Here is a 24463-nt window from a genome sequence, read left to right as displayed (position 1 = left end):
AGTGTTGAAAAAGAAGTAAGAATGGAAGGGCACAATTGCCTGTGAGGAGGGGCCAGGGGTGGGCAGGATGGATTGTGGCAACAGGGTCTCTGAAAGTCCTGTCACTTCAAGGGAGAGGGCTGGGTGGGTCCTGGAGGGCTGGGCTCACTGCTGCCTCGAACTCAGAAAATCCATGAAAGACGTTAGGATCTACATTAATTCCCTTGCCCTTAGAATGGGCTTTTTAGAATTAGCTTCTTACATAATTTATATAAAATGGGGAGGGTTTATAATTGTCTTTCCCTGCCACCCTAGCATCCACCTTAGGTTTACACGTTACATTGGAAGAAATAATGGGGGAAAGGGCCTATTGGCTAGGGAAACATTTCATTTTCTTAGTGGAAAAAGGAGGATGGAGGTGTCAAGCAGGCTTGACTGCTCATCCCATGCATACTGCAGCTGTAAACTCCACAGGGCTCATGCTGCAGTCCAGCAGCAGCTGCATGACCTGGCCATACGGGACCTGCAGCTGGGCTGGACCTCAGGCAGGTGTGCTGCTCTTTGCCTGGGAAATGGACGCTGTGACCTGCTGTGCTGTCCTTTCCCCTCGGCTGTGTCAGCTGAGGCTATCACAAGTCTGAAGCAGAATGAGATGTCAGTTCAGACCCAAGCCCATCTAATCTAGAGCCAGGAGTGGTGGGGCACACCTGTAATCCCACCACTTGGGAGGCTGAGGCAGGAGGCTCATTTTTTGTTTAAGGCCAACCTGGGCTACATAGTGAGGTCCTGTTTCAAAAAAAAAGATCAAGCCAGGGACTTAACTCAGTGGTTCTGCCACCTGCCTCGAAAGCACAAGGACCCAAGTTTGATCCCCAGTACCAAAAAAAAAAGATCTGGCTCTGCTCTTTTCCTTTCCCAGCTTGTCCTCCACACCCCCACAACCCTCCACCTCAGGGCCACCGTGAGGACCACTGGTCACCCGTGGTGTGGACGAGGGCGCTGTGCAGCAGGCTGAGCCCTGCCCCACAAGACCTCCCCCAGGCTCCCTACCCTCTGTGCTGTCCCCACGCAGTGCAATTTTGCACCTCAGCTCCACTCTGGATGCCACATTGTCCTCTGTGTCCTCTCCCACTCCTCTCTGTCTAGCTCCCAGAGGCCCAACCTCGCAGTGCGTCTCCCTCTGAACTCACAGGTGTTAATATGCTGGTACTGACTTCCTTTTTAACACTTACAAAAAGTCTTAATAGATGCTTAATAGATCCCCTCAGTAGATGGCAGACAACACCAGATGAGAGGAAGAGATGGGGATAAGACACAGCCCCTGCTGGGGAACCAGACCTGGGGACAGGATCTAGAGGTGGCTTCACACCTGTCCCTCCTGGATGAGCCTGGTGGGGACAGGAAGCAGTAGCAGGGTTGGACGGGCCGGAAGGGATGCATTTTAGGGACAATCCAACCTCAGCATGTAGGGTGGGTTAGGACAGTGCCTAGGTAGGCCGTGACCACTGGAGCCGAGTGGACAAGAAAGGACCTGCGACGTTGGAACTCAAGCTGAAGCAGATGATCAACCGTAGGAAAGTAGGCAGAGGGAAAATGAGTGGGGCAGGGACTGAGGAGAATCTATCCTGAGACGGATTAGAAATGGCACAACTCCTCCCTCTTCCCAGGACAGCTACAGCTGGGCCATCCTGCTCTAGTTACCATCCTCAGGGTTTGAATTTGAACTAAACTGTACAATTAAAGTTGGACCAATCAGCAAGCTCAAATTCAGACCAATTGGCAGGCTCAAATTCACACCAATCAGCACTTGTGACTATGGACCAATGATGGGCCTGCAGCTGTTATGCTTGGAGGTTGAGTCTTGGGGAACCCACTGGACTGTGCTGCCCAGAGGATGCATGAAATCAGTGGAATTTTTTATTTTTTTTGAAACAAGATTGTGCTATGTGTGTAGCCCAGGCTGGCCTCAAACTCGGACAGTCCTCCTCCTCCAGCATCCCAAGAGCTAGGATTATTACATCTTGGCCTTTGATGCTTTTACAGTTGTGGCTTCAAGTCCACAGGAACAGTGCTGGGAGCACACTGCCCATCTGTGGCCAATGCAGACCCATAAGCTTGGAGTCAGACTGATCTGCATTCAGATTCCAGCCCTGCTACGGATGGGAGCCAAGAATCCAACTTCCCTCACCTGTAAGTGAGGCTGGTGTTCTCTTTCTCAGACCTACTGGGGGGGTGGGGTTAAAAGACAAATCCACACAGGCCACAGAGATGTTCGGTGGCCTCTGCTGTCTACAGTAGGAAGCCATTCCAAGTCAGAGCTCGGCTCCCTGGGCCCAGCTCCCGCTGGGCCCAGGTGCGTGGCCCTGTGTGTCAAGGCCGCTTCCTGTCTGTAGGACGCTAAGGATCCCGGCCTGGGGCTGCGTGGGCCCCAGTGAGGCCAGGGCCCCCTCAGGTAGCTTCAGGAGGAAAGTGATTCTCCGGAGATTGCTTAGCTTAGCTCCGCTCTTTTCCTGTGGAATATTCTTCATTCTGTCCTATAAACTAGGAGTGAGTTCACCAGCAGAGAACCTGACCATTCTCTACAGTGAGACGCATCAGGGCACGTGGCTGCCTGAGCAAATGCCCAGAGTGGAGCCCTTGGTGACACAACGGTGCTGCTCACTCGGTTTTTGCTGAAAAGCAGTACAGGAAAAGTGACAAGATAATCGACTAGCTTGTTCTTCCTGTCATTTGGAAAAGCAACTAACATTTAACATTGTTTCATTATTATTTAATATATTTGTCCAGGTAATGAAATATCAGTGGAAAAAGTGTGGGAACCCCGTTAGTGAGCCACCCCATCTCATTTGTCCATAAAATGAGCTGTTATTCATTGTTTTTGAGACAGGATCACTAGCCCAGGCTGGCCCCTGAAGTCCTGGTGGTGACCCTCCTGCCTCAGCCTCCCAGGTGGTGTGCTCACAGGCATGTGTCACCACGCTGATGAGAACCAATCCATTTGCTCTATGACCAGCTGCAGCAGGAGTGGCCACCTGCACAGCTGTGGCCGCAGAGCTCACAGGAGTTGTGTCACATCTACAGTATAGGTCTTTGGCAGAGTTCACATTCTTGGATTCGCCAATTCCCATGTGTTCCTTTCAAATATTCATGGCACACAGTAATTTTCAGTGTTCTAAGTACAGCATTTGGGTCCTGGGGACAAGATGAGCAAACACAGTTGCCAGGCGCTCCTATTTTAACACAGCTAGTTTCCCTGCCAGCCTCTACAGCCCCCAGGGACGGGGTGCTCCTCGTGAGCACTATGATGCACTTCCTGTCCGGGGACGTGGAAGTTACCTGAGGTGACTCACTGCCACCATGCTGACAGGAGCACCGCACGGCTGGCACCACTGGGTGCTTCCAAGCAGCTGGCCTGAGCAGTTTCCCCTTCCCTTCCTTTTGGAATGGGACTGGGGACTGAACCAGGGCCTTTGACTGAGCTACATCCCCAGCCCTTTTTTTTTTTTCAGTACCGGGGATCGAACTCAGGACCTTGTGCTTGCGAGGCAGGCTCAGCGCCACTGAGCTATATCCGCGGCCCCTTTTGGCTTTTTGAGACAAGGTCTTGCTATTTAGCCCAGGCTTGCCTCAAACATGAGATCCTCCTGCCTCAGCCTCTGCAGAGTGGGGCTTACAGGTGTGTGCCACCACACTCAGCTCAGTATGAACAAAATGTAAGACAGATCTTATCTGGATCCTGACGCAAAACTGTTAAGAAGAAAAAAGAAATTACCAGGCCAGGCCAAAGCAGATCACAAATTCGAGCAGTCTGGGGAACTTAGCAACTCAGGGCAATTCTGGGGACGTAGCTCAGTGAAGGCCTGTGTCCAATCGCTACTATGAGAAAAAAAAGGAAAAACAATACTGTTGTGTTTTTTTTGTGGTACTGGGAGTTGAAGCAGAGCCTTTGCAGTGAACCACAACCTCAGCTCTTAATTTTGAAACAGGGTCACATGAAGTTATCCAGACCAGGCTAGAACTTGAGATCCCCCTGCCTCACCTCCCATGCTGGGACATATGTGCCACTTAACTACATGTGGCTACAATGCTGTAACTATGACAGTGGCCCCGTGGCTCTGTTCTCGAGGGCCCCATCTTTAAAAACATACTTGAAGATGTCCCTAAGGCACAAGGATGTGAAAATACTGTGCCTGTGACAGGACTCAGCCGTCCACCTGGAGAGGCAGGGCCAGAGGGAGACGCACACAGGCCTCACCCTGAACACTAAGCACTGTCCTCTTACTGTGGTGCACTCATGAGTTTCTGTGAAAGCACAGGCTCTGCTCTGATGGTGTTAATACCATAAAAGAGCAATGCTTTCTTTCTTGTGAATGAAGAGTTCTGGGCAGAAAAGTAGAACCCTCTGAGTTAACTAGTACATTAACTTAAATCTTATGTTACTTAGAAATTGACAAAAAAAATTTAATTGTATAGCCAAAGCCAGATGTGGTAGTCCACACCTGTAATCCCAGCACTCAGGAGGCTGAGGCAGGAGGGTTGCTGCAAGTTCAAGGCCAGCTTGGGCTACATAGCAAGACCTTGTCTCAAAAAAAATCAAAACAAAGACTGTACAAATTTCATTATATTACTGTGAACCACCAAGAAGTGGAATTTTAAGTCAGAGGAAGAGAAATAACAATCAACTGAACAATTCTAGGTAAGAGTGTGGCCGGGAGTGGTCAGACCTAGGTTTGGAGCCTGGCGCAGCTGTTTCGGGTCCACCAGGCCAGCGTTTCCGGCAGCAGAGTCTCTGAGCCTCAGGCTGCACATCTGAGAAGTGGGGCAGTGCTGCTGCCTGGGTTACTCCCCAAGGATGGGTGGGCAGGGCTCAGTGCAGGGCTTTGGGGGACATCAGCTCACAGGGTTCTTCCTAGTGGCATGATAAAATCATGGTGTGTTGCCCTGTCCCCACCCCCTCCATTACCACATACTGATAGCACGCACCTCAAATTCAACACACCCTGGTATCCATCATGGAAGCCATATTTCCCAGCTCCAATTTAATATTATTAGCATTATTGTTTTAAATGAGACAAGGTCTCACTGTGTAGTTCAGGCTGGCCTTGAACCTGCGACCTTCCTGCTTCTGCCTCCTAAGTGCTGGAATTACAGGCATGGGCGACCATGCCCAGTTTAAATTACTCTGAATAACCAATTTGAGATTTTAAAAATATCAAAGTCTGAGCAAAGTATTTCCAATATATGAACAGAACAGTTTTGAGACAAATTAATTTTGTAAAAAATGGTTTATCAGTTCCATTTTTGTATAAAACACATAGGAGAAACCTAGCCAATGGACACACGACTGTAACCACACAAGAGGTACTTTATCAAACTTGGAGTCCAAGAACAGACCAATGTTTATGTCTACAGCATTGTCTATGCATTTCCATTTAACTGTTTTTAAAAATGCCACATGTCCCCACTGCTATCTTCTGTCCAGGAGACGTACAGGGACGGGAGGAGGTGGGCTGGTGGCAGCCCTAAGCGGTTTTCTGCTGTCCCTTCTTTCCAATCAGAGATTTGTGGATGTGAGGAATCACACCTAGAAAGAAATTTTTAAAAATTACTAAAATTTTTTAGCTGGGTGTATTTGAACAGTTTTGTGGCACAAGCCAAAAAGACCAATTATACAGAGAATGAAATTCTCCTGAGTGACCTTGCCCATTCTGAGCCATGGAGGGTCTGTGAGCCTAACATGGTGTGTCAAGGAAACCGATTTTATGTGCAGTTTTAGAGAATAACCACAGCTCTCAGGAGGTTCTACAAGGATTTAAGAGACAAGAACTCCTACCACTTTCACTCATGCTAAGCAATTTCTTAAGATCAGGTTTTCAAAGTTTTTTTGTTTTGTTCTTTTAGACAGCATCTTGCTTTGTAGTGCAGGCTGCCCTTGAACTCACTATGGAGCCCAGGTTGGCCTCCAGCTGACGGCAATCCTCCTGCCTCAGCCTCCCCAGGGCTAAGTACAGAAAATATGTTAAACATTAGGCCTAAAGTATTACTGTGGAATGAGTCCAGGCCCTTCACATTGAGCTACATCTCCAGTCCTTTAAAAAACATTTTTAAAAAATTGAGACAGGGTCTTGCTGTGTAGTCCAGGTGGCCTCAAACTCACGGCAATCCTCCTGCCTCAGGCTCTGGACGGTTGGGATTACAGGTGTACATCACTCTGACTGGTGTTTTTTCTTTTCAATTTTGAGACAAGGTCTCACTAAGCGGCTAAATTGCCCAGACTGGGCTCAAATTTGTGATCCTCCCGCATCAGCCTCCCAGAGTGCTGGGATGAGAGGTGTGCACCACCACGCCCGGCTCATATATGAAATTTAGACAGAACTGGCTAAAATAAAATAGCATTATATGACTACTAGAACAAATATTTATTCAGATCATTTTATGGAGTCCAAAGCTGACATGCCTCCTAAGAGTCTCAAGTGCAGTGTCACCAATCCAAACAGCACCCGTAGAAAGGCCGGGGACCGTGCAGGTAAGTGACACATACCACCCCCAGCTATAGTCGCCTTGATGAGGGAATCCAACTCTTCATCCCCGCGGATGGCGAGCTGCAAATGACGCGGGGTGATGCGCTTGACTTTGAGGTCCTTGGACGCGTTCCCTGCCAGCTCCAGCACCTGCGGGCGTCCAGAAGACAAGAGACCAATGCAGGACCTCGCTGAAGGGCTCAGGCGGGCTTCCAGTCAGGGCCAGGCAGACCATGCTACCATCTGTGCACACTGCACACAACGTACACAGAGTGCGGGGATGCTCTCTCCTGCTACAGCACTCCTGCAACGATCGCGGCAGCATCAGATTTCCTTTGCCTTCCTTCTCTGCAGCAGAGAGCAACTGAGAAAAATCCCACTTCTACTGAGCTCGGCATCAACGGTTAAGAACAGGGATGCTGTGCCTTAGCTGAGATCCCCAGTGTGAGCATTTAGAAAAGTCCTGTCTTCATACATCCCTGTGGTCTATTTGCTACCCTTGTAGTTCATTTCCTTTAATGGCTAAATTTCACTTAATACTCACTGAAAAGTTTAAAAATGCAGTAATTCAGTTTTTAATGTTTGTGAGCCTAATATAAATCTATAGGCAATAAGTTCGAAGCCTTTTATTCTGTACTGGGAATTCAACTATAGGAATTTCAAAGTCCCAGTTAACTACATGCTGCATTTTTTAACCTCCATTATTATTTTGCTTTGTTTTTTGGGTTTTTTTGGTACCGGGGATCGAACTCAGGACCTTGTGCTTTCGAGGCAGGCAGTGGATCCGCTGACCTAAATCCCCGGCCCCCATGAATGATTGTACTTTTGATGGAAATTATCAAAAATGCAAATGCAGAAGTATCTGCACAGAGCCATCTTGCCCGAAGTGGAGTGGGGCTAAGACCCAGCGTCCCACTATCCCGTCTCATCTAAGGCAGCCTGCCTGCTGTCCCCCAGACCCAGGGTGTACTGTTGTCTGCTTTTCTCCTTTCCTCTTTTGTTCAGCCCAAGTTTGTTTTGCAGAGCCAGTTTCTCCCTCACCTCCATTTTTCAAATATAAACTTCAGCACCATTAAAAAAAAAAAAAAAGGGGGCCGGGGATTTAGCTCAGTGGTTCCGGTGCCTGCCTTGCAAGCGCAAGGTCCCAAGTTCAATCCCCAGTACCAAAAAAACCACTTTTCTTCTTTTTCAGTACTGGGGATTGAACCCAGGGCCTCACATATACTAGGTACATGCTCTATCACTAAGTCACATCCCCAGCCTGTCCAATCCTAACCGTTTTTAGCCTTAAATCTTTCCCATCTCCACAATATACTCCCTGTCCTCCCCAACCCTTCCCTCCTCTTTCTTTCAAGACAGGGTCTCAATATGTAGTTCAGGAAGGCCTTGAACTCACTGTGATCCTCCTCCCTCAGCCTCCTAAATGCTGAGATTACAGGTGGGCACCACCATGCCCCGCCACTCCACGTTTATCTTTTATTTTGCTCTTTATATGTATTTTGGGTTCTTCATAGAAGAGAAACCATGTGCTACTTAACCTTCTGTGTCTACTTCACTTAGCATTATGTCTCAAGATGCATCCATTTTCTTACAAATGACCCAAATGTCCTCTTTATGGCTGGACCTCCACTGTGTACATATTACATTTTCTTTATCCATTCATCTGTTGATGGGCAGCCAGCCCACTCCTAAAATTCAGCCACTGTATTATGATTTAAGTACAGAGGTCTGGGCCAAGTTCCCGAGAGGGAGCTGAGAGCTCAGCTGGGTGCGAGGCGCACACATTACTCCTGACTGCTGGGGCGGGGCTGGGGCTGAGGATCCCAGGTTTAAGGCAGACCAGGCAACTTGGTGGGACCTTGTCTTAAAAGGAGGGGTGGGTGCTGGGGACTCAGCTCAGCTCTAGAGCTCCTGGGCTCGATCCCTGGCAGTGCAAACACTAAGATCAGCTCAGCTCTAGAGCTCCTGGGCTCGATCCCTGGCAGTGCAAACACTAAGACGAAAGGCAGTTTGGATGGCACTTGAACACAGTGAGCCAGAATACTGTGCCTCAACATTAGTAAATGACACAAACAGCTTTCCAGAGGCTGTAACTAAACAACACTAGTGTAGGACTGAAGAGGGAAGAAGAGCTTCTCCATTACTACCATGGCTCTCACAGGACACGGCAATGCCGACGCCTGCCAGTCTCTGTTGGGAGGAAGCGCCAGCAACAGTGGTGGACACAAAGGTGACACCAAGTTGCTCTGCTCAGCCCGGCCCCCTTCCATCAGTGGGGCCTCTCCACCACCTGCTCATGAGTCAAACTGCTTCCCATTCTTTTTCCTTAGGGGGACAGAGATGGGGAAAATGGAGTCCAGGACACAAGAATTAAGAGCTCTTGTCCGAATAACTTCTCCGCAAGGACTTTAACCTGTGACATCAGCCATCGTCATAGCCAGAAGTCACACGACTGTCAGTCCACACACTGACAAGAGCACTGCTTCACTCCTTTGCTGCGTCACTTGGAAACAGACTGCTTGGTCTCAGTCTTATGGAACTGTGAAAGTGAACACACCCAGCTTCTTTCTAGCACCGGCACTGGGTTACAGGCTGACAAGATGTGTGTAAAACAGCTATTAAAAATAACCAGTGTTAAGCGCAAGGATCTGAGTTTGATCCCCGGTACCAAAAAAAATTAAAAAAAAAAACACACCAGTGTTTTTTTTGAAATACATGTCGTGGATTTCAGTTAGTCAGCCTAGAGCTTTTTTGGCAGTATGGGGGACTGAACCCAGGGCCTTCCCGCTGACCCTTACCCCCTACTTTCAGACAGGGTCTCAGTAAGTCACTCAGTTGCCCAGGCTGGGCTTGAACCTGCCATCCTCCTGCCTCAGCCTCCCAGAGAGCTGAGATGACAAGTTATCTGTCCCCACACCTGATCCAGAGAGCCCTCCCTGTTCCTGTCCCCCACAAACCTCGGCAGTGAGGTACTCCAGAATCGCGGCGCTGTAGACAGCGGCAGTGGCACCCACCCGTCCATGGCTGGTGGTGCGAGTCTTCAAGTGTCTGTGGATGCGGCCCACAGGAAACTGGAAAAGAGACGTCTCATTGGGAAACACCGCAGAGCCTGAACAGCCATGCCACGGAGGGTGACCAAGGGCTAACACCACGCGTGAGCGAGCACAGTCATAAAAACCTGCTCACACATACTGGAGACCAAATCCACTTGGCAATGAACAGTCCAGCTGAGAACGTGCGGCCTGCAGGAGGCAACGCTGTGCACTGCACGCTCCCCTCCCCGCCCCGCCCCGCCCCGCCCCATGACCGCACCCAGCACGGGGCAGCTGCGTCACACCACAGCCACTCGCACTCTAACCCCCACCTTCCTCTGACCCTCTGTGCTTTCCTCACTTTCAGGTTTTCTAATAGCTTTAAAAAGGGACTTTTAGGGCCAGGGATTTAGCTCAGTGGTTCCGCTGGCAAGCGTAAGGTCCCGAGTTCGATCTCCGGTACCAAAAAAAAAAAAAAAAAAAAAAGACTTAAATTTTTTGTTGTATTGGGGTGTGGACCCAGGGCCTTGTGCTACCCCCTCAGCTCTTCCTATCGGCGGACAGGGTCTCACTACAGGGCCTAAGCTGGCCTTGAACTGTGGTCCTCCGGGCTTTCCCACTGCCGGAGAACCCTCATCCCACTCATCTCTGCCTTTCTCCCCACCAACTTTTCTTCCTCGGGTTTCAGCCAGGGTCTCTCGCGCGCCAAGTGTGCACTCTTCTCTGAGCTGCACCCCTGCCTGCCCCTCACCCTGTTGCCACCTTTCCTCTCCTTCTGAAGCCCTTCTTAGAACTTCACACGTCCTCAGAGACTGCGCGGTTTGCCTCGATACCCCCCCCCTTGAAAGGCAGGATCGATAAACACATCCTACATCAGTGGTGGTGTGTGCCTGTAATCCCACGTACCAGGGAGGCAGAGGCAGGACGATCACAACCCAAATCCGGGGTCTGATAAAACACCCTCCTCAGAGTCCAGCAGTGACATTTTAGTTCCCAAATCTATTTGCCACTTCTAGATCTTCTCAAGGACAAAACGCACTCCTGAGGGCGGCTCCTGCGTCCTTCGGTCTGCCGTCCGCTGCGCAGCACCCTCCGAAACGTCTCTGCAGGCCTCTCGGACACAGTTCTCACTTCTCTGAGGTGGTGGGGATCTGAGACAGGGTCTCACTCTGCAGCTCAGACAAGCCTCCAACTCACTGTGTAGCCCAGGCTGGCCTTGGACTCATGTTCCTCCTGCCTCAGCCTCCTGACTGCTGGGCTTACAGGTGTGCACCACCATGCCCAGCCTTTTTTCTTCTTTTATTTTTAAGCTGGGGCCTTGTGATATTTCCTGTGTTGCCTAGGTCGACCTGAAACTAAGGTCCTGCTGCCTCTGGCTCCTCAGCAGCAAGAACTACAGGTGTGGGGAAGCTGGCTTTCTCTAAGAGGGCTGTGTATGAGACCAAGAACTCCAGACAGCAGCGGCTAGGAAACAACTTCGGGCTGTGGGGCACAGCTCAGGGGTAGAGCACAGCCTAGCCTATCGGAGGCCCTGGGTTCAACTTCCAGTACTACTCCAAAACAAAGACAAAAACAAAAGCCAAAAACCTGTATTTTGACCAGGGGAACAACAGCACTGAACAGTTACGCCGTGGTGCGAGCCCTGGTTTACTCAGCCTTGTCATCACCTCTGAAGACTCCTCAGACTCAAGGGAACATGCACTGTGCTAGGTCAGGAAGGGGAAGCAGCGGGGTGCAGGCCCTGTCCAGCGTGGGGGGTGCTGGGCTCCACCCCAGCACTGATCGAGACAGTTTCTGAGGGGCCCAGCAGTGACTGTCCTGCTGTTTCTTCCTTATTCTCTTACCTGGAGATGAATCCAGGGCATCAACTATCCTGTGTACAGAAGTCATCTCAAATGTGTAATTCCATCACCACTCTTAGAAAGTAGGACTCAGATTTTCAACTTCTGGACATTTTCCCATGCATATTTTGGTGAACTTCAAAATGACTCCACCTACATTTCTCCATCACAAGGCCCTAATACAAACTCTCATGTCCCTTAGGCACTAAGCCTTTGAAACACTTTTGGCTTCCTTCAGCCTGTGCCTTTCTACTCACCTTCTGCATGTTTTATTCCTTGCCACTCCATTCTAATTCAAGTCCACGCTACCCTATTCCTAAATTACCACAATAACCTCTACCTGACATCCACTGCACTTCAAATTAAAGAAGCAGGGCCAGGGTTTTAGCTCAGTGGCACTGTGCCGGCCTCGCAAGCACAAGGTCCTGAGTTTGATCCCTGGTACCAAAAAACCCCCAAAACTCCATATTAAAGACACATCAGGTCAGCTCTAGGAGGATTCACATGGTCCCAATCCACAGGGTGTGCACCAACGGGCAGTTCTCATCCCCTCCCTTCAGCGCCGCCCGGCCCACGTCATCCACTTGCTGGGCCCTTACCACTGCTGCCAGCAGAAAACCCAACCCTCACAGGCGGCCTTCAAGCTCTTCAAGCTCCCTGTTTAAAAGGTTTCTGGTTTTTTTGGTACTGGGGATCAAACTCGCGTTGAGCTTGCAAGGCAGGTGCCAGAACCACTGAGCTAAATCCCCAGCCCTTAAGTGTTCATGTGCATGGAATAATTCTTACTTATCCAGAAAATACTCAGTGTGTGGGTAAAGCTGTGACAATTCCAATATGGCAAGTCTGAAAACATTCAGTGGTTTTGAGTATGTCACTCAGTCTAAAACTGAGGCCAATAGAGAAATATTCAGAGGACCTGAAATTCGGCTCATCCTGATAATTATGTACCACTACAAACAACTTCCAAAGAAAACTCACAAAATACTTTAATGATTCAATTTATAAAAGAACCAGAACATAATTATAATCTTGAAAGAACGGGTTTTAATAGACCAAATTACCAATTCATTAAGATGACTTTACAACCTGTTGCCACACAGGAATTTACTTTATGGTGACACTTCCAGCCAATCACTCTCATCCGCCATTAGGGAGCCACCCCTGGGCCATGAGGGCCGCAGTAAAGGTGACTTCCTTAGTGGGCCGGCGCCAGCGAGGCTCCCTACCTGCAGCCCAGCTCTCTGTGAGCGCGACACGGCCTTGGCCTTGGCCTTCCCACTGTCCTTCCCAGCTTTGCCTCCAGCCTGGATGGAGAGAGGTGTGCAGGAAGAGGTGAAAATGGCACTTTAAAAACAGCAGAAACAAAACTTCTAGTTTTACTTTAGGCAAACATAACCACATGATCTTGCTCCTCGTCTGTAAAAATATATGTGATCATAACACCTTCTGTTAACTTATTTTTTTTTTTTGGTACTGGGGATTGAACTCAGGTCCTTGCACTTACAGAGCAGGCGGTGAAACCAAACCACTGAGCTAAAGCCCCAGCCTATGATTCTTTTTTTTTTTGGTACCGGGGATCGAAGTCGGGACCTTGTGCTTTGGAGGCAGGTGCTGGAACCACTGAGCTAAATCCCCAGCCCTCATTAACTTATATAAAAGACATCAAACACGAACACCTATTGAAAATGTGAGATTTTTACAAATCTGAACATATTTCTCCATTTTCTGATGAATCTTGCAAGTTAGCAACTTTTATACATGCTGAAATATTTCACAAATAACTATAAATGTTATCTGAACAAATACTCCTTTTTTTTTTTTTTTGGTACTGGGGATTGAACTCGGGACCTTGCGCTTGCGGGGCAGGCAGTGAAACCACTGACCTAAATCCCGGCCTGAACAAATATTTCTACAGAAACATTCAGAACTTAGCTCTTTTGGAAAAAGAAATAAGAATGTTAACTTGGCATGGTGGTGGACACCTGTAATCCCAGCACTGGAAGGCTGAGGCAGGACGATCACAGTGAGTTCAAGGCTGGCCTCAACTACATAGCAAGACCATCTTAAAAAAAAAAAAAAAGACAAGTTTTGCTTTAAGTCAGATCCTAAGTATTTCCTCCCTAGAGGAAAGTATCTTTTCTTTTCTTTTTGGTACCCGGGATCGAACTCAGGACCTTGCCCTTTCAAGGCAGGTGGCAGCAACACTGAGCTAAACCCTCGGTCCTCGGAAGTATCTTTTCTGATTTGTGTTGCCTAAAAATACATACGTACTACTTTTTTTGGTTTTGATCTGATTTTTTGCAGTTCTTGGGACTGAACCCAGGGCCTTCACACTGAGCTTCATCCCCTTTTTTATTCTGAGATAAGTTTTTGCTAGGTCACTAAGTTGCTCAGGCTGGGCTTCAATTTGCAGTCCTCCTGCCTCAGCCTCCTAGAGTGCTTGGGTTACAGGTATGAGGCACCACATCCCACTTTTACTCCATTTTTTACTTTAAAAAAACGAAGTTCATTGCATTTGCACTCATCTTTTTTTTTTTCACATAGAAATGGGATTTGTAGGTTGTTCTATACCAGCACAGGCATGTACCTCATTTGTGGAAATGACTGTTTAATACTCCACTGTATCTATAACCTTTCTTCTATTAGTGACCAGTAAGATTATTTAAGAAGTATTTATTTTATATCAGTTCAAGTAGTATTTGTGTAATTCCTTAAATTTGGAAATCCTTTTTTAAAAATTCTTTTTATTTTTGGTACTGGGGATCGAACTCGGGTCCTTTTGCTTGCGCAGCAGGCGGCAAAACCACTGAGCTAAATCCCTGGCCCATGGAAGTCCTTTTTAATGTATGGTAAACTACATAACATAGAATTTATTATTTGAATCACTTTTTTTTTTTTTTTTAAATGAGACAGGGTCTCACTGTGTAGTTCGTTTCAGGCTGGCCTTGAACTCAGCCTTCCAAGTGCTGCAATTACAGACCTGTGCCATCATGCCTAGTGACTGTTTTCTATCATTTGATTTTGGCACTTAAATCTATTTTTTATTTGTTTTTTGGTACCGGGGATCAAACTTGGGACCTTGTGCTTGCGAGGCAGGCGGTGGAACCACTGAGCTAAATCTCCAGCCCAACTTAAATCTATTATTTCATTGTTAAAAAAAAAAACACCTAAGTGCAGTGTGGTGATGCACACCTGTAACCCTACCATGTGGGAGGCGGAGGCAGGAGGATTGGAAGCTCAAGCCCAGCCTGGGCTACAAATGAGTTCAAAACCAACTTGAACTACCTAGCAAGACCCTGTTTCAAGAAACAAAATGAAAAGCTAAAGCTTTATAGCATCAGACCTAATGGAATATAAAATGTACAATAAATACATAACTACCTACTTTTCAAAAGCCCTTCAAACTGTACATAACCTTCTAATTTTGTATATTCATTGAAATAGTTAAATAAGCAACATAAAAAGTAAAAAAAATATATAAAAAATTTAATTCTAGAAATTGTATTGTTAACTCGATTAAGGCCCTTGGTTACACACATGTTTATATGTAAGACGGGGAGGGCACATACTGAAGTATATTTCACTCAGAAAAACTTGGAAACTGAATACTGAGACACAGAATGTAGCTCTGCGGCGCAGTGCCTGCCTGGCAAGCACAAGCCGGAGTTCGATTCTCAGTACAAAAGAAAAAAAAATACAGTACTTTTATGTTTATTAAATAGTCACATGCTTACTCGAGTTTAAAACCCAAAATGACAGCTCAATTTCCTGTACTTTACACTAATGCGTATACAGTTTTAGCTGCTGAGAAAAATCCGAGAGATTGAGAAGCACTGTAAGAAGTCGCAAGGATAGTGCACAGCATCAGCGTGACCTCGCTCATTTACAGAGCAGATGTAGCCTGTGCCCGTTTGTGAAAGTGCTGTACTACAAAGCTCGGCTTATGATAAGCTAAATTAGAGTTGGAACGCGATTACCCGACAAGCCGACCCCAGCTCCCAGGTAAGGGCGCGCAGGTCGGCGCTCTGCCTGCTACTCCCCGAAGTTCCTGACTGCGGCTCTGATCTGGGGGCTCAGGTTCAGCGCCCAAGCCCGCGGCAGGTGCGGGCGGGCGGTGACAGCCGGGTCCGCGTTGCGCCCCGCACGCGATCGCGACACAAAGCGCGGCGCAGCCCAGCACTTTCCCCGAGCCCCGCCTCGGAGTGGGGCTGAGTTTGGCGCCCTCGCGCCTCCTCCCAGCCTCACTTTCCCCGGCGATCTCCGCTTCGGAAGAAGAGCGCGGACACTGCGAGAGGAGACAAAACACCGCGGCGGGCGCGGGGCGTCGCGGGCAGGGCAAGGCAGGTCCCGCCCCGGCCGCCGGCTCCGCCGAGCCCGGGCCGTTACGTAACCGCCGCCCGCCGGCGACGCCCCGCGCCCGCTGCCCTCCGCCCTCCCCTCCAGGCCGGCGGCGGCGCCCCGCGGGTCGGGCCGAGTTCGCGTCCGCCCCGCCTGGCCCGGCCCGGCCCCCGGGAGCGCGGCCAGGTGCTCCGCAAGCCGCTCCACCGCCCGCTAACTCCGCCGCCACAGGTAGCGGCACCGCCTCCGCGCCCTTCGCGCGCCCGCCTGCCCTCACCATGGTCTCGGCCGACTCTGCCTCCGCCCGGCCGGTTGACCGCCCACTGCCACCCCGCGCTGCCGCCGCCGCCGCTCTCGCAGCACCGACAGCCGCCGCGGGAGCCGGACAATACCCCGGGCCCGCCTCGCGCTGCCGCGACCAATGGCTGCTCACCTTGCTCATTTGAACCACTTCGGGTGCCCAATCGCGCGCCTTCTTCTAGTTTGAACTCCGCCCCCCCCCGGCACCGCCTCTCTAACGGCTGTTTGTTTTTGCACACGGCACGCAGAGGCGGGGTTTCCAACCCCAACACTGACGCGCTTTCTGCGGCTCTCCACACTCTGGGCCTGACGAACGGGAGAATCGACCAATGGGAGCGGACAGGAGCCAATGAAAACATCGCCCGCGAGCAAGGGGATGGGACACCGGAAAGGACAGCAGGATTAACCAATGGACTGAAGGTATTTCAGGCGCCTAGGGCTTTCCCGCCCAATCTCGGCCTTGGTGACTTGTTTGGGGTGGAAGTGGCTGTCTCGCGCGCTTCTCCGAGCCGCTGTCCGCAAAGACGGAGGGTGTCCTCGTCCCGGCCGGGTGTCGCGACCTCGGCTACTGGGCTTCAGTTACTCGGACCCCGTGCCCAGCGCTGTCCTGGCGGACAGATCTCCCTGAGGATCCCGCAGGCGGAACCCTGGCCAGACCCGCTTGGCCACCTTAGCTTTGTTTCTCTGAGCCCTTGAGGTTGAAGTTGGGGGAAACTCTTAACTACAACAGGAGAAAACCTCTGAAACCGAGCTTTCGGCCGCTTGGTGGCGCACACCCGCCACCTCTGCACTAGGGAGGCCGAGGCTGGAGGATCACGCTTTCTAGCCCAGCGGGGGCAATTTAGCGAGACTACTGGGACAGCGCCTGAACTCCTAGCGTTTGTCCTTATTCCGGTCTTCCGGGATTTCCTTCTTCCCTAGCAGCCGCCTCGGCTGTGCCTGCAGCTCTAAGGTCTCGACTTTTATGGGAATTTCCTTCTCTTTTTTTGCGGGGGGGGGGGAGTGGAATTTTCCCATGACGCTTTTTCAGCAATTTTATCACCAGATAGGCATATTCAACCAAAGTTTGAATTTTCTTTGATTTTTTTTTGAGACAGAGTTTCATTATGTAATCCAGGCTGGCCTCGAACTCATGGTTAATCCTCCTGCCTCAACCTCCCTGAGTGCTGGGATTATAGATGCGCACCAGCACACCTGGCTGCCTTTATTTATTTATTTATTTAGGAGAAAGGGTCTTGTTTGTAGTCCAAGTTGGTCTCAAACAGGCTATGTAGCTCAGGCTGACCTCGTGAACCTCCTGCCTCAGCCTCCCAGAGTACAGGATAACAGGCGTGTACTACCCTGCCTAGCTCTTTGTTGCTTGTGAAACTGAAAATATCAGTACTAGTTTTCCCGGTGTTGAGTGAGCCTTCCTTCAGTAATGAAGGGGAAAGTATGTAGCACATAATATTCAAGAAATGTCAACCTCTTTTGTTAACAGGAAAGTCATTATAAGCCTTCAGCCTTTGGGTTACTGATTCAGATTTGATGAAAATGCAGTTAGGCTGAAAACGAGTTCTCCTCACAGACAATAGTAAGGGCTTTACTGCTCTCTGTGTCCTCTCAGTGATGAGAGAAATATATGGAGGCACTCAGACTGAAGAAAATGAATGGAAGTTTTCTGGTATCTGTAAACAGAAGCTCTTTCTACTAAGTTTTATACAGTAAGCATGTTAGTGAGGAAAGTCTAGTTTCTACTGAACTATTGGCTACGGTTTGGATCTGGAATGTTCTGGAAAGATCCATGTGGTAAATGAAAGCTTGGTCCCCAGCCAGGGTCTATTGGGAGGCAGGAGAACATCTTAGAAGTAAAGCCTATTTTACAGAAGTGCAGTTTAAAGAAGCACTGAGCACCAGGGGTGGTATTGCTCGCTTGTAAACCCAGCACTCTGAGGGTGAGGCAGGAGGATCACGGCAAGTTCAAGGCCAGCCTGGGCTACATAGTGAGTTCAAGGCCAGCTGCAGCTATATAGCAAGACTCTGTCTCAATAAACAAAACAAAACCAAAAACAGATTCCATTTCACTCCAGAACAGCTATCATCATGAAATCAAATAATAAATTCTGGGGAGGCTGTGGGGAAAAAGGAACCCTCCTGCATTATGGGTGGGGACGTAAACTAGTACAACTACTATGGAGATCAGTATGGAGATTCCTCAAAAGAGTAAAACTAGGGCCAGGGATTTAGCTCAGTGGTTCTGTCGCCTGCCTTGAAAGTGCAAGGTCCTGAGTTCGATCCCTGTACCAAAAAAAAAAAAAAAAAAGCAAAACTAGAAACTGCATTCCACACAGCTATTCCCCTTCTAGGTATCTTCCCGAAGGAGTTAAAGACATCATATTACAGTGTTTATAGCAGTACATTTCATAATAGCTAAGTCTTGGAATCAGCCTATATGTCCATCAGCAGATGAATGGATAAAGGAAATGTGGTATTCACTTACGAAGGAGTAGTACTCTGCCACAAAGAAGGATAAACTTGAGTCATTTGTAGGAAACTAGATGCACCCTGAGATCATAATGGTGAGATAAATCAGACACCTAAGCTTAAGTATGGCTTAATTTATCTCATATGAGAAACCCAAAATATATAAAGAGCAAAAGACAGATCATATGAAACAGGGAAATAGATGTTTTGCAAAAGTTAAAGGGACCAAGGGGCCAGGGATTTAGCTCAGTGTTTCCGCTGCCAGCTTCGCAAGTGCAAGGTCCCAAGTTCCATCCCTGGTACCAAAAAAAAAAAAGTGAAGGGGACCAAGACCTGGGGGAGGGGGATGGAGGGGAGGGGAAGGGAGGGAGATGAACAAAGAATTAAGGCGAGTAGTGCACCTGACAACCTGTCACCACGAGTGTGCTAATAAACATAAGATAGCGGTAGGGCCCTGCTGGGGGTCTTTAGGCCAGGGGGCTGTGGCCTGGAAGGGGACAGCAGCAGCCTGGCCACTGGCTCTTTCTTCCTCCCATCCTGGCCACTGGGAGAGCAGTTTACCTCTCGGGCTCCGGCCCTGTTGTTTCTTTCCCACAGGTGGAGAACCACGGAGGCCAACCCACCCTGGACTGGAAACTCACACCCTGGGAGCTGAAATAACATGCTTTTAAATAACTAACTCGTGTTAGATACAGTTAGCAGAAAGCTGGCTGACACACAGGCTTCAACAATATTCTAGTCTAACCGGAGAATTGTAGCTGTTAGCCTCCAAAACATGAGCTGCCAGACACCAACAAAGCACATTCTCAGCTCCACTGGGTGTAAATCGGGGCGCCATCCTCAAAGCGTGATCGCTGCAGCAGCCACGTGAATAGCGCTTGGAACCTGTTAGAATCACAAATTCTTGCCGGGCATGGTAGCGTTCGCCTCATCCCAGCACTGGGGAGGCTGAGGCAGGAAGCTCTCCGGGAGTTCGAGGCCAGCCTGGGCTCCCATGTGGCTTCTCCTGAGGCGGACAATTCAGAGCCTACCACAAGCCAGAGAGACGAAAAAGAGGCCCTGGCCTTTAAGAAAAAGCCAAGATTTTTGGCAGAGCCGAGGGAAGGCGCCTCTGAAAGAAGTTTGCCCGAAAGATGCTTGGAAAAGCAAGGAGGAAGGGGCGGAACCCGGGCACACCTCAGGGGTATGGACAGAACTGGGGTTCAGATGGAGGCCGGCGGGAAAGCCGGCAGCTCTGCCCTGCACCCTGGCATTCATCATCGGGGCTGGAGTGGCGACGCTGGGAGCCCAGAGGCCCGCAGATCCGGGCCGCACCGACCTCACGCCAGACCCGGCCTCACTCGAGCGGCTCCTGCGCAGGCGCGGCTGAGGAATCTGAGAAGTGAGCTCCTTGACAGGACTCTGATATCTCTGTCTCCGGGGAACGTGGCATCATCGGCTCTTGCGATCTGACTGCGGAGAGCAGTTCTGTTGACAAATGCTTCAGCTGGACTTGCTGGTGCACATCCGTAATCCCAGCACTTGGGAGGCTGAGGCAGGAGGATCGCTGAGAGATCAAGGCCAGTCTGGACTATGCAGTGAGTTCAGGACCAGCCTGAATTACATAGCAAGACCCTGTCTCAAAGATTTTTTAAAAAAACAGCAACAGGAAAATGTTTGGAATTTAGAAGTGAGGGACCTAAAAGAAAAACAGGCCTGGGGTGAAAAAGGCATTGTAACCTTGGTAACTTGACTATGTTTTAGAGCTGTAGTGTTACTTAATTGTTTATTTTTGTGGTACTGGGGATTAAACATAGGGCTGGTGCACTGAGCTACATCCCAGCCCTTTTTAAAATTTTGAGATGAGGTCTAAGTCACTAAATTGCCCAAACTGAGCTTGTACTTTTATGATCCTCCTGCCTCAGCCTCCCAGAGTGTGGAGATTACAGGGCTGTGCCACCATGCCTGGCAGTTTTCTCTTTTCTTTTCTTTTTCTTTCCTTCTTTTCTTTTTTTTCTTTTTCTTTTTCTTTTTTTTTTTTTTTTGAGACTGTCTCCGTTTGTAGTCCAGCCTGGCCTAGAACTCATGGCGATCCTCCTGTCTCAGCCTCCTGAGTGCGGAGATAACAAGTGTTTGTTGCCATGCCTTCCAAAGCTGCAGTTTTCTTAACGATATAATTTTAAAATTACAATTTCTTTGTCTCCTTTCTATCTTTATTGCTTCTATTCTTGCTCAGTTTGAGTTCCAGTTTTAAAGGACCCCAAAGATTCTTCCTTTTTGTTTTGTTATGGTACCAGGGATTGAACTCAGAACTTTGTGGTTTCGAGGCAGGCGGCAGGACCACTGAGCTAAATCCCCGGCCTGGATTCTTCCTTTTTTAAAAAGGGAGCTGCTGGTTTCTCCCTCCCTAACACCAATAGAGCTCTTTCCACTCTTTAGTGGTTAACTTTATATCCAGCCAATAATACATTATATTACTTTTCTCTGTTCACATAACTGCTGTTTTTTTGGGTTTTTTTTTACATAACTGGTATGTTTACTGCAACCTGAAAACCCTGACCCTAACCTTGACTAATATAACATACAAATTTTTAAATTTTTCTGTTATGGAAACTTTTAAAATAAACAAAAGAAAACCAAATAGTACAGTAAAACCTGGCATCCCATTATGCAGCTACTATAATCATCATCTCATGCCCACATTTGCTTTATTTTTTTGTTTGTTTGTTTTGTTTTTTGAAGCAAAGTCTCACTATGTAGTTCAGGCTGGCCTTAAACTCACTATGTAGCCCAGCTTGCCTTCCCATTTATGGCCAACCTCCCGCCTCAGCCTCCCCAGTGCTGGGATTATATATGTGGGTCACCACACTGGGTTTTCTTGTTTTATTTTATATTCAGCTTTCTATTTGTCCCACCTCAAGTGGATTATTTTGAAATTAGTCCAAACTAAATATTTTTACTTGGGCAGGGAATGTAGCTCAGTGGTGCAGCATCTGCCTGGCAAGCATGAGTCCCTGAGTTTGATTCCCAGTAACAAAACAAAACAAAAAAAAATGTTTTTTTACTTGAAATTATTTCCTTAGGGATGGGGATGTAGCACAGAGGTGGGATCTTTCCTAGCATATGAAAGGCCCTGGTTGGATTCCCAGGCTTGTTTAGAGAAAAAAAATTATTTTCTTACAGAAACCTTGGGTCATATTGGATTTGTACAATGAGCGTGTACTGCCCGCTTAAACAATAAAACAAAAAAGAGCAAACTAAACCCAAAATAGAACGAAGGAAATAATAAAGATTAGGAAAGAAGTAAAAGAAGTGTAGCATGGAAAAACAATTAAGACAATTAATGAGCCCCAAAGTTGGTTTCTTTTGGGGGGGGGGGCGGGTACCGGGGATCGAACTCCGGTCCTTGTGCTTAAAGTTGGTTTCTTGTAAAGATCAACATACTGACAAATTTTTCGAAAGACTGAACAAGACAAAAAGAGATTCTGTTTACTAGAATGAGAAGTAAAGGAAGAATCACTGCTGACCTCACAGAAATAAAAGGACTCTAAGGGAATGTTTTGAACATTGTTGCTGTGTGACAACAAATTCAATAACCTGGGTGAAATTCTTAGGAAAATAGTGACTACTAAAACAGACTCAAGAAAAAAAATAGAAAATCTGGACAAATCCATGACAAGAGATTGAGTTAATGTTTAAAAATCTTCCCATAGGGCCGAGGATTTAGCTCAGTGGTTTCACTGCCTGCTGCGCAAGTGCAAGGACCTGAGTTCAATCCCCGGTACCAAAAAAAAAAATCTTCCTATAGAGATGACAGTCCTAAATATATATGCACCAAATACGAATGCCCCCAACTATACAAAACAAATATTAATAGATATGAAAAACCAAATAAACACTAACACAATTGTAGTGGGGGACCTTAATACCCAACTATCACAAATAGATCATCTAGACAAAAAGTTAACAAGGAAATTCTAGAACTGAACCAAGCTATTAAACAAATGGATTTAATAGATGTTTACAGAGTGTTCCACCCCACAAAATTGGAATACACATTCTTTTCGGCTGCACACGGGTCATTCTCCAGAATAGACCACATGCTAGCTCATAGGACATGTCTAAATAAATGTAAAAGAATTGAAGTTACCCCCTGTATATTATCAGACCACAGTGCAATAAAATTGGAGATCAATAACATAAGAAACCACAAAACCCAAACAAACACATGGAAACTGAATGACACCCTCTTGAACAACCAATGGATCACAGAAGTAATTAAAGAAGAAATTAAACAGTTTCTACAAGTAAATGAAAATGCCAGTACAGCATACAGGAATCTATGGGACACAATGAAAGCAGTTCTAGGTGGGAAATTCATAGCAGTGAATGCCCATATTAGGAAAACAGAGAAAACTCAGATAAGTAACCTAATGCAGAACCTCAAGCTCCTAGAAAAAGAAAAGGATAATGAATCCAAAGCTCGTACAAGAGAGGAAATTATAAAGATCAGGGCAGAAATCAATGCAATGGAGACTAAGAGAACAATACAAAAAAATCAATGAATCAAAGAGTTGGTTTTTTGAAAGAATAAATAAAACTGATAAACCTTTAGCCAACCTTATCAAAAAAAGGAAAGAAAAGGCACAAATTCATGAAATTAAGAATAAAAAAGGATCCCCGGTACCAAAAAAAAAAAAAAAAAAAAAAAAGAATGAAAAAGGTGAAGTTACAACAGATCCAACAGAAATCCAGAGGATCATCTATACCTACTTCGAGAACCTCTACTCCAATAAAATGGAAAACACAGAAGAAATGGGCAGATTCCTAGATACGTACGAATTGCCAAAGTTAAATGAAGAAGATATAGAAATTCTAAACACCCCAATTACAATGAGTGAAATTAAAAATATAATAAAATATTTACCAACAAAGAAAAGCCCTGGTCCGGATGGCTTCACTGCTGAAATTTACAAGACATTTGAAGAAGAACTAACGCTATTACTCTTTAAACTCATCAAGGAAATTGAAAGGGAAGCAATACTTCCAAATTCATTCCTGGAAGCAAGTATTACTTTGATTCCAAAACCAGGGAAAGACTCAACCCAAAAAGAGAACTACAAGCCAATCTCCCTAATGAACATAGGTGCAAAAATCCTCAACAAGATACTGGCAAAGAGAATACAGAGGGTCATCAAGAAGATCATACACCCTGACCAAGTCGGATTTATCCCAGGGATGCAAGGATGGTTCAACATTCGTAAATCAATAAATGTAAAACACCTTATTAACAGAGTCAAGGACAAAAACCATATGATCATCTCAATAGATGCAGAAAAAGCATTCGACAAAATCCAGCACCCATTCATGATAAAAACCCTACAGGAAATTGGAATAGCAGGTCTTTATCTTAACCTAATTAAGGCTATCTATGAAAAACCAATAGCCAACATCATACTAAATGGCCAAAAACTGAAAACTTTTATGCTAAAATCAGGAACGAGACAAGGATGCCCACTATCACCACTCCTGTTCAATACAGTTCTGGAAACATTAGCCATAGCAATTAGAAGAGGGAAAGACATAAAAGGAATAAAGATAGGAAAAGAAGAAGTTAAACTGTCATTATTTGCTGATGATATGATACTTTACATAGAAGACCCAAAAACCTCCGCCAGAAGACTTCTAGACTTAATTGACAGATTCAGTAGCGTAGCTGGATACAAGGTCAACACTCAAAAAACAATAGCCTTGTACACAAATAACAGACTCACTGAGAGAGAAATTAGGGAAACAATTCCTTTTATAATAGCATCCAAAAAATGAAATATCTAGGAATCAATCTAACAAAGGAAGCAAAAGACCTCTACACTGAAAACTACAGGACTCTGAAAAGAGATCGAAGAGGATACAAGAAAATGGAAAGACATACCTTGCTCCTGGGTGGAAGAACCAGTATAGCCATACTTCCAAAACTACTATATAGATTCAATGCAATGCCAATTGAAAT

General features: G+C 47.2%; 1 protein-coding gene and 1 long non-coding RNA gene across 4 annotated transcripts; one reads left to right on the top strand and one right to left on the bottom strand.

The window, feature by feature from the left end:
- The first annotated feature begins 1999 nt into the window (after window positions 1–1999).
- On the top strand, window positions 2000–9212 carry LOC147822616 (uncharacterized). Its single transcript, XR_015445441.1, has 2 exons — window positions 2000–2169; window positions 8831–9212. It is a non-coding gene; the product is annotated as an uncharacterized LOC147822616 (long non-coding RNA).
- Window positions 5246–16168, bottom strand: H2az2 (H2A.Z variant histone 2). Of its 3 annotated transcripts, none has more exons than XM_021254276.2 (5): window positions 15989–16168; window positions 12600–12677; window positions 9458–9571; window positions 6437–6650; window positions 5246–5563 (listed from the first exon to the last, which is right to left on the bottom strand). In XM_021254276.2, the coding sequence occupies exons 1-5, from the start codon at window positions 16151–16153 to the stop codon at window positions 5502–5504; spliced, it is 633 nt and encodes a 210-aa protein (XP_021109935.2). In that variant the 5' UTR covers window positions 16154–16168; the 3' UTR covers window positions 5246–5501. The 3 variants fall into 3 exon arrangements, with proteins under 3 accessions (XP_021109935.2, XP_087052250.1, XP_087052251.1); XM_087196124.1 differs by having other exon boundaries at window positions 6521–6650; XM_087196125.1 differs by lacking the exon at window positions 12600–12677 and having other exon boundaries at window positions 6521–6650.
- Window positions 16169–24463: the final 8295 nt, after the last annotated feature.

This window comes from Heterocephalus glaber, unplaced genomic scaffold (assembly GCF_053883595.1).
Source record: "Heterocephalus glaber isolate CG9 unplaced genomic scaffold, H.glaber_assembly_v1.0 deba00001610, whole genome shotgun sequence".
Taxonomy (NCBI): Eukaryota; Metazoa; Chordata; class Mammalia; order Rodentia; family Bathyergidae; genus Heterocephalus; species Heterocephalus glaber.
The sequence above is the reverse complement of the archived record's forward strand: the minus strand, read 5'-3'. Positions and strand labels throughout refer to the sequence as shown.